A 12,347-nucleotide genomic window follows, 5' to 3' on the forward strand; every position below is an offset into this window, starting at 1 on the left:
TGTGCCGTTGCGTCACCCCACCCTAGCCAACCAGAGGCAGCGCCGGGCTGCACCTGTCCTGGCCTTTAAAGGGCCGAGGGTAGCGCACGCGGCTGGCCGTCCTGGCTGCACCGAAGCTGAGACGCACGTGGGAGCCACGGATAGAAAAATAGCGTTTGCCTTTATTCAAGTCGCGTCCCCCGCCTTAGGTCCCGTCCTACATTCCGGCCCTGGGACCCCCTGGGGCGGGAAGCAGCAGTCCAGGGCGGGCTGCAGGGCCCGGGACACGTGCTCTGCCCTCTCCCTGAGCCGCTCCGGCCGTGGGGCACCAGGCCCCTGCAAGGCTTCTAAGAAGTCGGGCAGTTGTGTGGGCAGGGAGAAGACGGGGACGGTGCGGAAAAGGGCAGGCACGGCGTCCGGGTGGAGCAGCCTGTCGAAGCAGGCTCCGACGTAGCGGCCGGGCGCCCGGCCCTGCAAGAAGTCGGGCAGCACGCAGCTGAGCGAGGCGGCGAAGGCGTCGTGCGGGGCATCCGCCCCGGGCACAGACGCCCCATCCTGTAGCCACTCGTGACACAGCGCCACGGCCCCGGGCGAGAAGAGCAGGACCACCACGCCACCCTCCTGCAGAGTCTGGCGCCGCTGCGCATGGAACCAAGCCAGGGGCCCCAGCGCGCTCAGTTCCCGACGGCTCCACAGGTCCACGGCCACGCGCAGTGGCAGCTGGCACAGCGCCGACGCTAGGACACCTGCTATGCGCTCAAAGCTTGCGTCGTCGGCGGAGTAGAGGAGCAGAACCCGGCGGACACTGGCGGCCGCTGGAAAGAGAGCACAGGGGAAGGAAAGAGGTGAGATGGCCCGAGGCCCAGCCCGCTCGGGGCGGCCCCCTGCCCGGCGCTTGCTCACACTCACCCCCCCAACGGACGTCTTCCTTCAGGAGCCGCAGCCACTCTGGTAGGGAAGGGGGGCAGAGGCAGTCGGTGAGCTCAGCCACCGCCTCTCCAGAACTCCCAAGCCCACTCTGGTCTTGCTCATGGGGTGAGGGGGCGCTCACCTTTCACGTGGTCCTTTTTGAGAAGGAAAAGGAGAAGCAGCACAGCGGTAAAGAGTAGGCAGGCCAGCCACACCAGGGCCCAGCGTTTGTGGATGTCTGATAAACCCAAAGGAGAAGCCAGGGTAGTTAGAGACCTTACACTTCAGTCTCACTTCACTGAGAAGAACATCTGAGGCTCACAGAAATGAAATGACTTGTCCAAAGTCTACCTCACAGAAGTGGCAGAGCTAGGATATGAATGTAGATGCATCTACTTGGGTGACCTTGGATAACCGACTTCGCTGTCTGTCTTCAGTCTGCACCTCTGTAAAACTGGGATAAGTGTAGAGCCTACTTCATAGGGCTGTGGGGGCTAAATCTATTATTTAACACAGTGCCTGGCACAGTAAGTGCTCAAATGTTAGCTGATACTACTTCAACTGTCCCTTAAGCCTAGAGTGTCTGGGCCCTTCACCTCACTGCTGCAAAGGCCTCCAAACTGGTGTCCCTGCCCTGTATGTTTTGCCCTCAATCCATGCATCACGTAGCAGCCCCAGAGATCTTTTAAAAATATAAATTTGGCTGCAGCCATCTCATTATCAAAGCCCTTCAGCAAGCTCCTGCTGCGCTTAATATAAAATCCAGATTCCCTACACTCACCTCCAAGGCCCTGCATCCTCATCTCATGACAAGGGTCTGCCCAAGACTCTCCAGCCACACTGATCGCCTTGGAGTTCCTCAAAAAAGCACAGACTTCACAAAAATGTATCTCCACCCTCTTCACTTAGCCTGCAGAGCTCAGCTCAAACTTTTCCCGGAGCCCCTCGCCCACCTTGGTCAGTTTCCATTATCGGCCTTCACAGCCTTGGACACTTTCACTTGATAGTGCTTCAATAGCTCACACTTAATGTAAGTGATGGTCTGGCTAATGTTTCTCTAGCCTTCTAAGGACTGGAGTGGGGACAGGGATTGTATCTTTTGGATGATCCTTGGATCCCTGCAAGCTCTCATCCATGTTTTTTGAATGATGGAAGAGTGTCTCTCTGGTAGAGCCCAAGGAAGGACAAGGCCATTACATGTGCTGCCCCCAGGGATGGTCCCTGCCAAAGTTCAAGGTCCTGTTATAGAGAGGAAGGGCGGCTCTTAGAATACTCACACTTATCCATGGGGCAGGCCCAGAGCACTCCCAGGTCGTCATTCCACAGCTGTAAGACATAAAACCAAGTACAAAAACTCCCCAGCTTGGGGTTCAACACCCACCAAGATCTGGTCTGCCTGATCCCCCAGTTCCCAGCCGCAGCTATGCTTATTTCTCTGCACACAACTGCTGTGCCTTTGCTCATACTTTACCTTACTGCCTGGAATGTGCCTTCTTCCCTGTCCAGTCTGGCCCACCCTTCCTTGAACCTTTCCCTGGAACCCACCACTTAGTACATGTGGGTGTGATGATGTGTTTACTGGTTTCTACTGAAGGAGCCCTGGTGGTGCAGTGCTTCAGCACTCAGCTGCTAACCAAAAGGTTGATGGCTGGAACCCACTCAGTGGCTCTGTGGAAGAAAGACCTGACGATCTGCTTCCATAAAGATTACAGCAATAAAGACTACATACAATAAACAGAACTTATTTAAAGTGTACACTTTTATGCATATGTAAAAATTAAGATAATAAATACATTAATCAGCTAAAAAAAAAGATTACAGCCTAGAAAATCCTCTGTGGCAGCTCTACACTGTCACATGGGGTCAACTATGAATCAGAATCGACTAGACGGCACACAACAACAGTAGCTGCCAGTGAGCTCCTTGAGGGCAGGAATTATACTTACCCTACTCTTAACCTCCCCTGGGCTGGACACAAACAGATGGTGGGTGGATGCGCAGAAGGACAGGAAGGAGGCTTAGGAAGAGTGAGAGTTTCCCTGGTGCCCTCTGCTCTGCTAGGTGCAGGGAGAGGCAAGGACGGAATTTTAGGCCTGTTGCTGCCTACTCACCTGCTCACACCGGCCTGACTGCAGGTCCCCTAGTAGCTGCTCTCCAAGGCGAGCTGCCCTCTGCCAAGCCAAGGGAGGAGGCTGTTACCTAGGAGTGGCACTCTGAGGAGATCACTGAGGGCAGGGTCCAGGTCTGAGTCACCCCCACCTCCCCAGAAACCAGCACAGGGCCTGACATGGAGCAGGGTGAAATGGGGTAGAGTGAACATTTGAGGCCATGTTCAAGATGAAGGTGGAGGTCTGTGGAAGAGGGTCCCCCGCCCTCACCGTGGAGGCCTTGCTGGAAAGTGGGGTGCAGCCACTGGGTTCCAAGGCACAGAGTGATCTGTTGTCCTGGGGACCTCGTGTCTCCACCAGCAGCATGTCATCCCTGAGGGGCCCCAGGGAGTCTGGAAGGGGTGAGAGGCCAGTTTGAGTGGGACTCAGCCTGGCAGAGATCTGCCGCTTATCCAAGCCACCCATGCCCTGACCTTTACTTCCAGGAGCCAGCACCTCCAGGATTCAACCCTATAGCAATGGTCTGCCCCAGCCTACCCCAGGCCCCACTCACCAGCCCACAAGCACTCTTCCAGCTGCAGCTTCTCCCAGCTGCTCACCTGCTCGAAAGGGGGCCAGGGTTAGGGGCACTGGGGAAATCAAGGGCGCAAGCCAGAAGGACCAGAAGAGAAGACAATAGGAGGTTTGTTGGGCTGGGGAGTCTGTGCTCTGGACCTGACCTTAGGCAGATCTGGGTTGAAGGCTAGGTGGTTAGGAAAGTCACTACACCCGTCTCAGCTCAGCCTTGTGAGATCATCTGTGCTACAGGGCTTTCTGTTCCTAAGTCCTACGAAGTACTTTACACATTCACTTCTCACCTGACCAACTTCTCAAAGAGGCCTCACCTGATCACCTCACTTAAAATTACAACCCCAGTCCTCTCTTATCCTTCCCCCACTTTTTCCCATGGTATCTTATATACAATTTTACACAATATGCTGTTGTAATTCACTTAGACAACATTTTACAACAAACTGTATAATTGACTTACTTATTATGCCTATTGTCTGCCTTTCTCCTACAACATAAGCTTCATAAGGATGATAACAGTTATTGGTTTTGTTCACTGATCCCCAGCTCCTATACCATATTAGTGCCTGGCTCATAGTAAATGCTCATTAAATATTTGTTGAATAAATGAATATCTTTATAATCATCCTTTGAAGTTACAGAGCAACCCATTCTACAGGTGGAGGAATAGGATATTAGTAATAAAAGCAGCTAACATTTACTAAGCTTTTAGTCTGTGCCAGTCCCAAAGCAGAAGCATTTCTCTTATTTAATCCTCACAACCATTCTATGAAGTAGTTACTATTATCACCCCTACTGAACAGAAGAGGATCCACACAGAGGTGAAGTGACTTGCCCAGGGTCGCATACACTGCTAAAGTGAACGGTGGAACTCGCAAAGAGGAAGCCTGTAACCACTTGGTCCAGGGGCCCTCCAAAGGACATTGACTTGTCTAGGGGATGCCGCGGGATCCACCCCTGCCCGGTGCTCTGGCACCCGCTTCTCACCTGGACACAGAGGTTGGGGTGGCCCTTCAGCAACGGGAACTCGAGAGCCTTCTGCGGAAAGAGGGAGGGATGGGTGGGGTTAGGAAGAAGGGTCTCTAGGCCTCCTTTCCTGCCCCCACCTGGGCGCCGCTGGCAGCCCGGCTCACGTTCACAGTGACGTTCTCCCGCGGCAGCGGTGGGACCAGCGGCTGGCAGGGGCCTCCGCCTGGCGCCCGCCAACACAGCGCTGCCTCAGCAGGCAGCGCGCACGGAGCGTCCATCTGCCAGGCCAGCGGGGACAGCAGCCGCAGGCGGGTGGCACGCCACAGGTTCCGGTGCGCGCGGGGGTCTGCGGAGAGAGGGCGTGGGTCACTGTGCTGGACACCAGTCCGCCCACACCGCCCCGACCCCGGGCTCCAGGCCCGCGTTTTCTCACCCTCCCGGAAGGGGCAGAGGTTCGTCCTGATGGAGTCAGGCTCCAGGGGCCACATCTGGAAAGGAAACAGAGTTCCCCTCAGGCCATTTCCACTTAGCCTACCCTCCATGGGCATCTACCATGTGCCAGGCACTAGGGACACATTCATTCAGCCGACATTTCACGAGGACTTGCCTGGTCTTTTAGCCCTTTGAAGGCCCTAGAGGTGCACACATTTATTCCTCCAACAAACCCTTAACAAGCATCTATGCCAGGCACTGGCAACATCTTCATTCAGTACACTTTTAATGAGTACCTACTATGTGTCTTAGCATTATGCTAGGCTCCAGGGACATTCAATAACTCATTCCACAACCACTTTGTGAACATCTATGAGCCAGGCACTGTGCTAGGTGCTGAGGACACATTCATTTATTCTTTCAATAGACTTTTTAAGAGCACCTATTATGTGCTTAGCCCTGTGCTAAGCACTAGAGATGATATATTAATTTATTCAGCAAACCTTTAAGTAAGGGAGGACTTACTATGGGATAGACACTGTGCTTGGCAACGAGGACATATAAGTCACAGCAAACATTTCATGAGCATCTCCTATGTGTCCTATCACTGTGCTAGGCAGTAGGGATTCATTCACTTATTCATTCATCAAACACTTACTTAGCACTCACTGTGTGCCAAGCAGAAACCTGGTGGTGTAGTGGTTAAGTGCTACGGCTGCTAAACAAATGGTTGGCAATTTGAATCTACCAGGTGCTCCTTGGAAACCCTATGGGGCAGTTCTACTCTGTCCTATAGGGTCGCTATGAGTCAGAATTGACTCCACAGCAACGGGTTTGGTTTTGTTTTTTTTTTGGTGTGCCAGGCACTGTGCTGGGCTCTGGGGGAAATTGCTAAATTTGAATTAGATGTGATTTCTTTGCTTTCAAGGAATTCACAGTTCTAGTAAGGATAAAAACACATATATAATAAGTCAATCTAAGTCCAGAAATATTTATTGAGCATCTGTTGTGTGCAGGAAGAAATGAGACAAGTTGCCCAAATAAGAAAGGAAGGAATAAATGGATGAGGAAGAACAGAATAAGCACAAGGGGAAGCCAGGCAGTTGGGGGCAAGCTTTGGGAGACAGGTGACATTAGAGCTGGGAGGATCTGGCTGTGTGGAGAAGAGGTAAGGGCATTTCAAGTAGTGGGAACAGGGGTGAGTGTAGCCTAGTAAGTAGCTCCATTTGGATGTAACAAATTTGAGTTAAAGGGGAATCATGGGGAAGGTATAATGGAAAAGGTTCAATTGAGGGCAGAGTATGAAGCCCAGATGGTCAGGGAATGGTTGGGAAGGGAGGTAGGGCCAGAGGTTATTGAAATAGTCTAGAAGAGAGATGGCAGAGGCCCAAACTAGCCTGAGATGGAGAAAAGAGTGAAGAGAATGAGAGATATTAATGTCAGAAGTCAAATGATTGGCACCTGATGACCAAGTAAATGTGCAACTGATTGAAGAGAGAGGAAAGAGCCAACATATACAAGCCTAGGTGTGGCATGCTTCCTTGTAACAGGCCGTACTGTTATTCTATTTTACAGATAAGAAACAGGCTCAGGGAGGTGAAGTGATTTGCCCAAGGTCACACAGCTAGCAAATGGTGAAAGTCAGGATTCAAACCAGTCTGAATCCAAAGCACGTGCTCTACCTTCCAGGGGGACACAAAGAAGAAACTGGGGGACTAGGAGAAGGCTTCAAGGAGGAGATGACATCTGAGTGGGGCCGTAAATTTTATAAGTAGGAATCCTGTGGATGGAAAGTCAGGGAGGGCATTCTGAGCTGTTAACAGGCAGGAGGTGGGGGAAAAGAGGGGTCAAAGAAGGGCCAGCCACTCCAGGAGGCCGAGGTTTCCACCTTTAAGAGAAGTGTGGAGGATGGTGAGACCAGGAAGGTGGGGGCCACCACCCTCACCAACTCCCCTTTCCCTGGACCCAGCTGGGCTCCGATCTTACCTGAATGCAGAGGCAGGGAACCAGTTCTGTGTGGTTCAAGGTAAAGTTCTGTGGCCCAGTCTGTGGGACAAGTAGGAGGGAAGTTGGAGAAGGAAGAGGGCTGAAGGCCTAAGCTGAGGACCCCAGGCAGGCAGAGTGGTGATTTCCTACTGCTTGTCACCTGGTATCTGAAATCCCCCTACCAGTGTTCCCTTACTTTGGGCATGGGTCTCTTGTCCTCTTCAAAGGTCCCCTTTGATAATGCACTTGCATCCTTAGCATTGGCCTAGAGTGGGAATGGTCTTGGCAGGGGCTCACCATGTTTCTTTGCCACCTGGGTTTTGGGGGGCCCTGGACCTGGTCCCAGTACAGGGAGAGGCCGAAGCGTTGGCCCTCAGAGACATCCAGCACCAGGCGCAAGTTGTCACCGTCTGCAGACAAGTTGAGCCAGGGTAGGGCTGCTGGGGGAGACAAAGACAGAGAGGGCAGCTCAAACTTTCTTCACTAGTTCTGCACATCCAAGCCTTGGCCATACCCACTACAGACCCTGTGGTGTTTCCTCCAAACCCCTTAGACTGAGAAACTCCTGGAGGGTAGAGCCTGTGACCCCATCTTAAACCAGACTTTTTCCCAGCAGCTGGCCCAGGGCTGTGCCCGTTGAGGCCCCAGAATGTGATCTTGGGACAATTGTTCTCTCTGTGCAGCCAGAAGGATCCTCCTCCACTGTTCAGAAGCCTCTGATGGCTCCGCATATTACTCCCAGTTAAAGCCAGAATCCTTACAATGGCCCTCAAGGTCCTACACAATCTGGCTGCCATGACCTCACTAACTTTATCTCCTAGTCCTTGTCCTTAACTACTCTGCTGCAGACATACTGGCCTCCTTACTATTATTTAAACATACCAGACACTCCTGCCTCAGGCCCTTTGCACTGGCTATACCCTCTGCATTGAACCCTCTCCTCTCAGATACCCACATGGCTCCTTCCTCATCTCCTTCAGGTCCCTGCTCACTATAGTGAGGCCATCTCTGACCCCTTGCAAACCCCAACCACCTTATCTCTCCTCCCTCATTTTCTCCACAGCACATATCACCACCCGACTGATGGTATATTTTACATCTCCATGTATTTATTGTGTCCTCCCTCACCTCTGTCCTGACTTCCCGCTAGAACGTCAGCTCCATGAGGGCAGGAATTTTTGTCAGTTTTGTTTATTCATTTATCTCCAGTGCCTAGAGCTACGTCTTACACATAGCAATTACTCAATAAATATATGTTGAATCGATGTCTACGGAGTGAGTGAAGAAATGAAATGCGTGATGTGTCTCTATATCCCCAAAGCTCTGGTGCTGAGTAGGCTTTAGTGGATTACCAAAGAGGCAAGCCACGTTTAAATTTCAGGAGCCAGAAGAACTCGGGTGGTAGTGTATACATATGCGAAATTAATCAAGCTGGACATTTAAATTAGTGCACTTTACACACTTTACTATAAGTTATACCACAGTAAAAAAAGGAAAAACAAAACAAAAATGAACAAAAACAAAATCCAAATAATGATAATGGGAAAAACCATCAAAACCTTGACTTTCTTAGCCCTTAATTTATCGTTTAATATTATTTTTATTTTTAATGTGTGGAGGGTGAGCAGAACCATAATGCTGACAATGCTATGGGCCTCTGCCAAAAGCAAACCTGCTGCCATCGAGTCAATTCCGACTCATAGTGACGCTATAGGGAAGAGTAGAACTGCCCCATAGAGTTTCCAAAGAGCTCCTGGTAGATTTGAACTGCTGACCCTTTGGTTAGCAGCTGTGGCACTTAACCACTACACCACCAGGGTTTCCTACTGGCCTCTAGATGTCCCTAAAAAAGACCAGTTGCTGTTGAGTCAACTTCAACTCATGGCGACCCCATGTGTGTCAGAATAGAACTGTGCTCCATAAGGTTTTCAATGGTTGATACTTCAGTTGCCACGCCTGTCTTCCAAGGTGCCTCTGGGTAGACTTGAACCTCCAACCTTTCAGTTAGCAGCCAAGCACATTAGCCATTTGTACCACTCAGGGACTCTTTAGATGTCCCTATTACTAATAAATATATGTTATAAGGAGTAACAGATTCATCTTTATATTCCCAATACCAGGCACAGACAGGAGTTACTATAGGTCATGTCTGATGAAGAAATATGTATGCTTCACCAGCTTCTGGGATGAAGCAGCCCAGATCTGGAGCCAATTCCAAGGGTCCCTCATGCTCCAGACCCTGACCCTTCCCCTCCCCCCGCCCCCCGCAACAGCCCGGCTGGCCCTAGCCCCTACCCCAGCAGCTCTGGATGCTGTCCCGGACTTCAAGCCCCCTGCAGTCTGGGGAGAGATCACAGAAAAGCCTCTAATGGGGTTGAGGGCCAAGGAAAGGAGGGAGAAGATCCAATCCATGGAGGGCAGGGAAGGGTTCCTTGCCCTATAAATACCACCCACGCCTGTCCAATGCCCCGCGCACCTTCCTCAGGGGCTAGAAAGCCATGTCACCTGGGGAGAGAAGGCAGGAGGGAATGACTCTGGGGAGAAGGTAAGCTTAGACACTTGTCTGAGAGTGGATAGGACTCGGAGGAGGGTGAAAGCAGAAGGGAAGTGCCCAGAGGGGAAATAGATTAGGGAGGCCAGGACGTGGGGGCTCGAGGCTCTGGGGCCACTTACCAGGCAGCTTCTGTGTAAGGTTGAGTTCCTTCTGGTATCTGGGCTGAGTGTAGGACCATATTTGCACCTCACCCCCCAGGGCAGCCTCGAAGCAGTCAAACACTACAGAGCCCTGTGAGGAGAGGGGTAGGGGGAAGGCTGGTGGTGTGGGGCTCAGGACCCAGGCCAATGGCAATGGCCCCTCTGCATGGACCCCTCTGTCCACCCACTCACCCACCCACCTGGACTATATTTATACTGTACAGCCGGAAATTCTACCATTAACATTCTCTTCAAGGGTCCTCAATTCTAAAGCAAACACTCTCAGGAGGGGTGTCAGCAGGGCAGGGATAAGGGCCCTGACTATTGGGGCCCCTGTTCTCACCCCTGCTCTCAGATCACCTGGCCAAAGCTAACGTGACACATACCCCAACACAAATGTGGGGCACCCCTCCCATAAGTACTCTCCCATTCTCCAGTTTTCCAGGAAGGAGAGGAAGTCAAAGGGTTTAAGTGATTTGGCCTCAGTGGAGGCAGATCTTCAAACCACATTTTGCCCCCAGGCAGGGAGAACCCTCAACACCCTGTATCAGGGTGCGTACATGGTGCATAAGTAGTGTGGGGGGCAGAGCATTAGTCCAGGAGTCCAGAGAAGTAGACCCAGCCCACAGACCTCCCCCCTCTAAGCCTCAGTTTCTTTACCTGGAAAATGGGGATAATAATGAGAGTGATTTTGAGGATTACAAAGGAAAGAAAAATTTAAATTCACTGAGGCCCTTCAGCACTGGGCATTATACCAGGTGCTTTATGTGTAGCAACTCATTTAATTCCCACCACAGACATATGAGGTAGGACGATTCTTACCTCCACTTTACAGACAGGAAAACTGAGGTACAAAGGATTGAAAGGGCTCACTCATAGTCACATATCAGAGTTAGGACTGAAAGAGCTAATGCATGTGAAAGCGCTTTCTAGGTTTCTTATTTAGAAGGTGGTTATTATCTTTGCTGTTACCACTCCACATACCACAGACTGACCAGACGGCACGAGGGAGGCAGGCACTTGCACCTCCAGCAGGACGCAGCGGGCAGTAGGGTAGGCCTGGAAGGAGAGTACGACTTGGGACTGCAGAGAAGCTGTGAGCAACAGGGCAAGTGTTCGGTCAGGCCCAGCAGCCATGGGCAGGGCCCTGGCAAGAGGCAATTGGGCCAGCCAAGTTCTTCTCACCGTTGCCAGGCTCTCTAGGCTCTGGGTCAGATGCTCCTCTAAACAATTCCTCATCTTCAGGCTTCTCCCAGTGCCCTGGAAGGACCCAAAAGTAAGGCTCCAGCCAGGGCCCCTGCTCTGGGTTGACTTTGGGATGCAGAGGCAGGCCTTGGGCCTGAGGGATGGACAGACAGACCAGGCTGGCCGGTGGCGGGTGCGGGGGTGGGGGAGGAGGGTCCTTAGGCCAGTGACTTCTAGAAGACCACTGAGGATGGTCAACACTGCCCGATAAATCCCCTGGTCCTCATGCCTACCCCAGACATGCTCCCGTGTGCACACACACAGACACAGACTTGCTCACCATGCACAGCCAAGTGGACGTCCACACGCACGCAGAGGTCACAGTCAGTCTCATGGTAGCACCTCAGCACCAGCTCTGTCTGCAGGCTAGTAGGCACCAGCACAGGGCCTGGAGGGGGCTCGATGGTCCCGGGCAGACAGAGCACGTCACCATCTGTACAGGAAGGGCGGGGTGGAAGCTGAAGCTGTTCAGAACCTGGGGTTCTGTTCCTGACACCCTCAGAGGGCCAAGGAACTTTGGGCTCTTCCTGGGCCAGAGAGGTAGTGAGGGTGTGGGTATGAGACAGCTCCCCTCCTTATGCCAACCTGAGAAGTTCTTTTCTCTCTAAAAGTAGGGATACTCACCCCAGAGGTGACAGGAGAGGCCCTAGGAGGGAGGAATAGGAGAATCAGTTTATGTCCCCAAATCCAATCACCTTTCCCTGCCTGAGACCTCTGCCCACCTCTTTTTAGGGCCCCCAACTCTAAGTCCCTTCCAGAATACAGACCTCTCCCCATTCTTCACTTCCCCTTCCAGCACCAGACAGACCAGCCAGGGCGGTTCTGGCGGTGGCGGCAATGACACGAGCCAGGCTACATGGCCGTGATGGGCCGCAGGCTGAACCCTGAGCCTCCTCCAAGTCTCCCAAGGCCCCCAGACTCACCGGAGAGCAGTGGGCGGTGTTCTGAGGCCCTACAAGCCTCTCCAGAGGGAGGACCCCAGGGCTGCGGCCCAGTGCCAAGGACAGCAGGAACCAGGGCACGGGCATCTTCCAGGTGCTGACGCACCCCGGCCAGAGGCCCTGTCCTGCCCCCCCAAGGGGGGGGCAGACTCCCTCTCCCTTGCCCCCACTCAGCCCTGGGCAGTGGGCAGCAGGGGCCGGAATCTGTCCCCAGCCCCGGGGTCTAGCCCTGGAAAGCTTGCGCACTCCCTCTCCTGGATGTCCTGACTCCCGTCCCAGTCCCAGCTGGAGTGCTTTCGTTTTGGTTCCCGGCAGGCAGTCGGCTGTTCCCGCCCCTGCCCTGCCCCTCCCACCAACACCAGGCCTGGGAGCCAGCAGCCAAGGACTGGGGTGGTGGCCTCACTCCTCCTCCTTTTCCTCTCCTCCTCCTCCTTTTCCTCTCCTCCTCCTCCTCTGCTGACACCTTGCTGGGAGGGGTCCCTGGAGAAGGCAGTGGCAGTATCATGGCTGAGTA

At 52.8% G+C, this 12,347-nt stretch overlaps 1 protein-coding gene across 14 annotated transcripts; it reads right to left on the reverse strand.

The window, feature by feature from the left end:
- Positions 1 to 141: 141 nt before the first annotated feature.
- IL17RC (interleukin 17 receptor C) lies at positions 142 to 12,141 on the reverse strand. 14 transcript variants are annotated; one of them, XM_064274911.1, is made up of 20 exons: positions 11,816 to 12,140; positions 11,517 to 11,538; positions 11,173 to 11,325; positions 10,833 to 10,907; positions 10,632 to 10,741; positions 9,627 to 9,738; positions 9,249 to 9,293; positions 7,251 to 7,390; positions 6,954 to 7,013; positions 4,969 to 5,023; positions 4,700 to 4,881; positions 4,554 to 4,604; positions 3,550 to 3,595; positions 3,267 to 3,388; positions 3,000 to 3,059; positions 2,166 to 2,214; positions 1,670 to 1,762; positions 1,031 to 1,126; positions 889 to 927; positions 142 to 794 (listed from the first exon to the last, which is right to left on the reverse strand). In XM_064274911.1, exons 1-20 carry the CDS (start codon positions 11,918 to 11,920, stop codon positions 166 to 168), a joined length of 2,244 nt encoding a protein of 747 aa, XP_064130981.1. In that variant the 5' UTR covers positions 11,921 to 12,140; the 3' UTR covers positions 142 to 165. The 14 variants fall into 14 exon arrangements, with proteins under 14 accessions (XP_064130981.1, XP_064130980.1, XP_064130982.1 ...); XM_064274910.1 differs by having other exon boundaries at positions 7,251 to 7,393; positions 11,816 to 12,139; XM_064274912.1 differs by lacking the exon at positions 889 to 927 and having other exon boundaries at positions 7,251 to 7,393.
- Positions 12,142 to 12,347: the final 206 nt, after the last annotated feature.

This window comes from Loxodonta africana, chromosome 22 (assembly GCF_030014295.1).
Source record: "Loxodonta africana isolate mLoxAfr1 chromosome 22, mLoxAfr1.hap2, whole genome shotgun sequence".
NCBI lineage: Eukaryota > Metazoa > Chordata > Mammalia > Proboscidea > Elephantidae > Loxodonta > Loxodonta africana.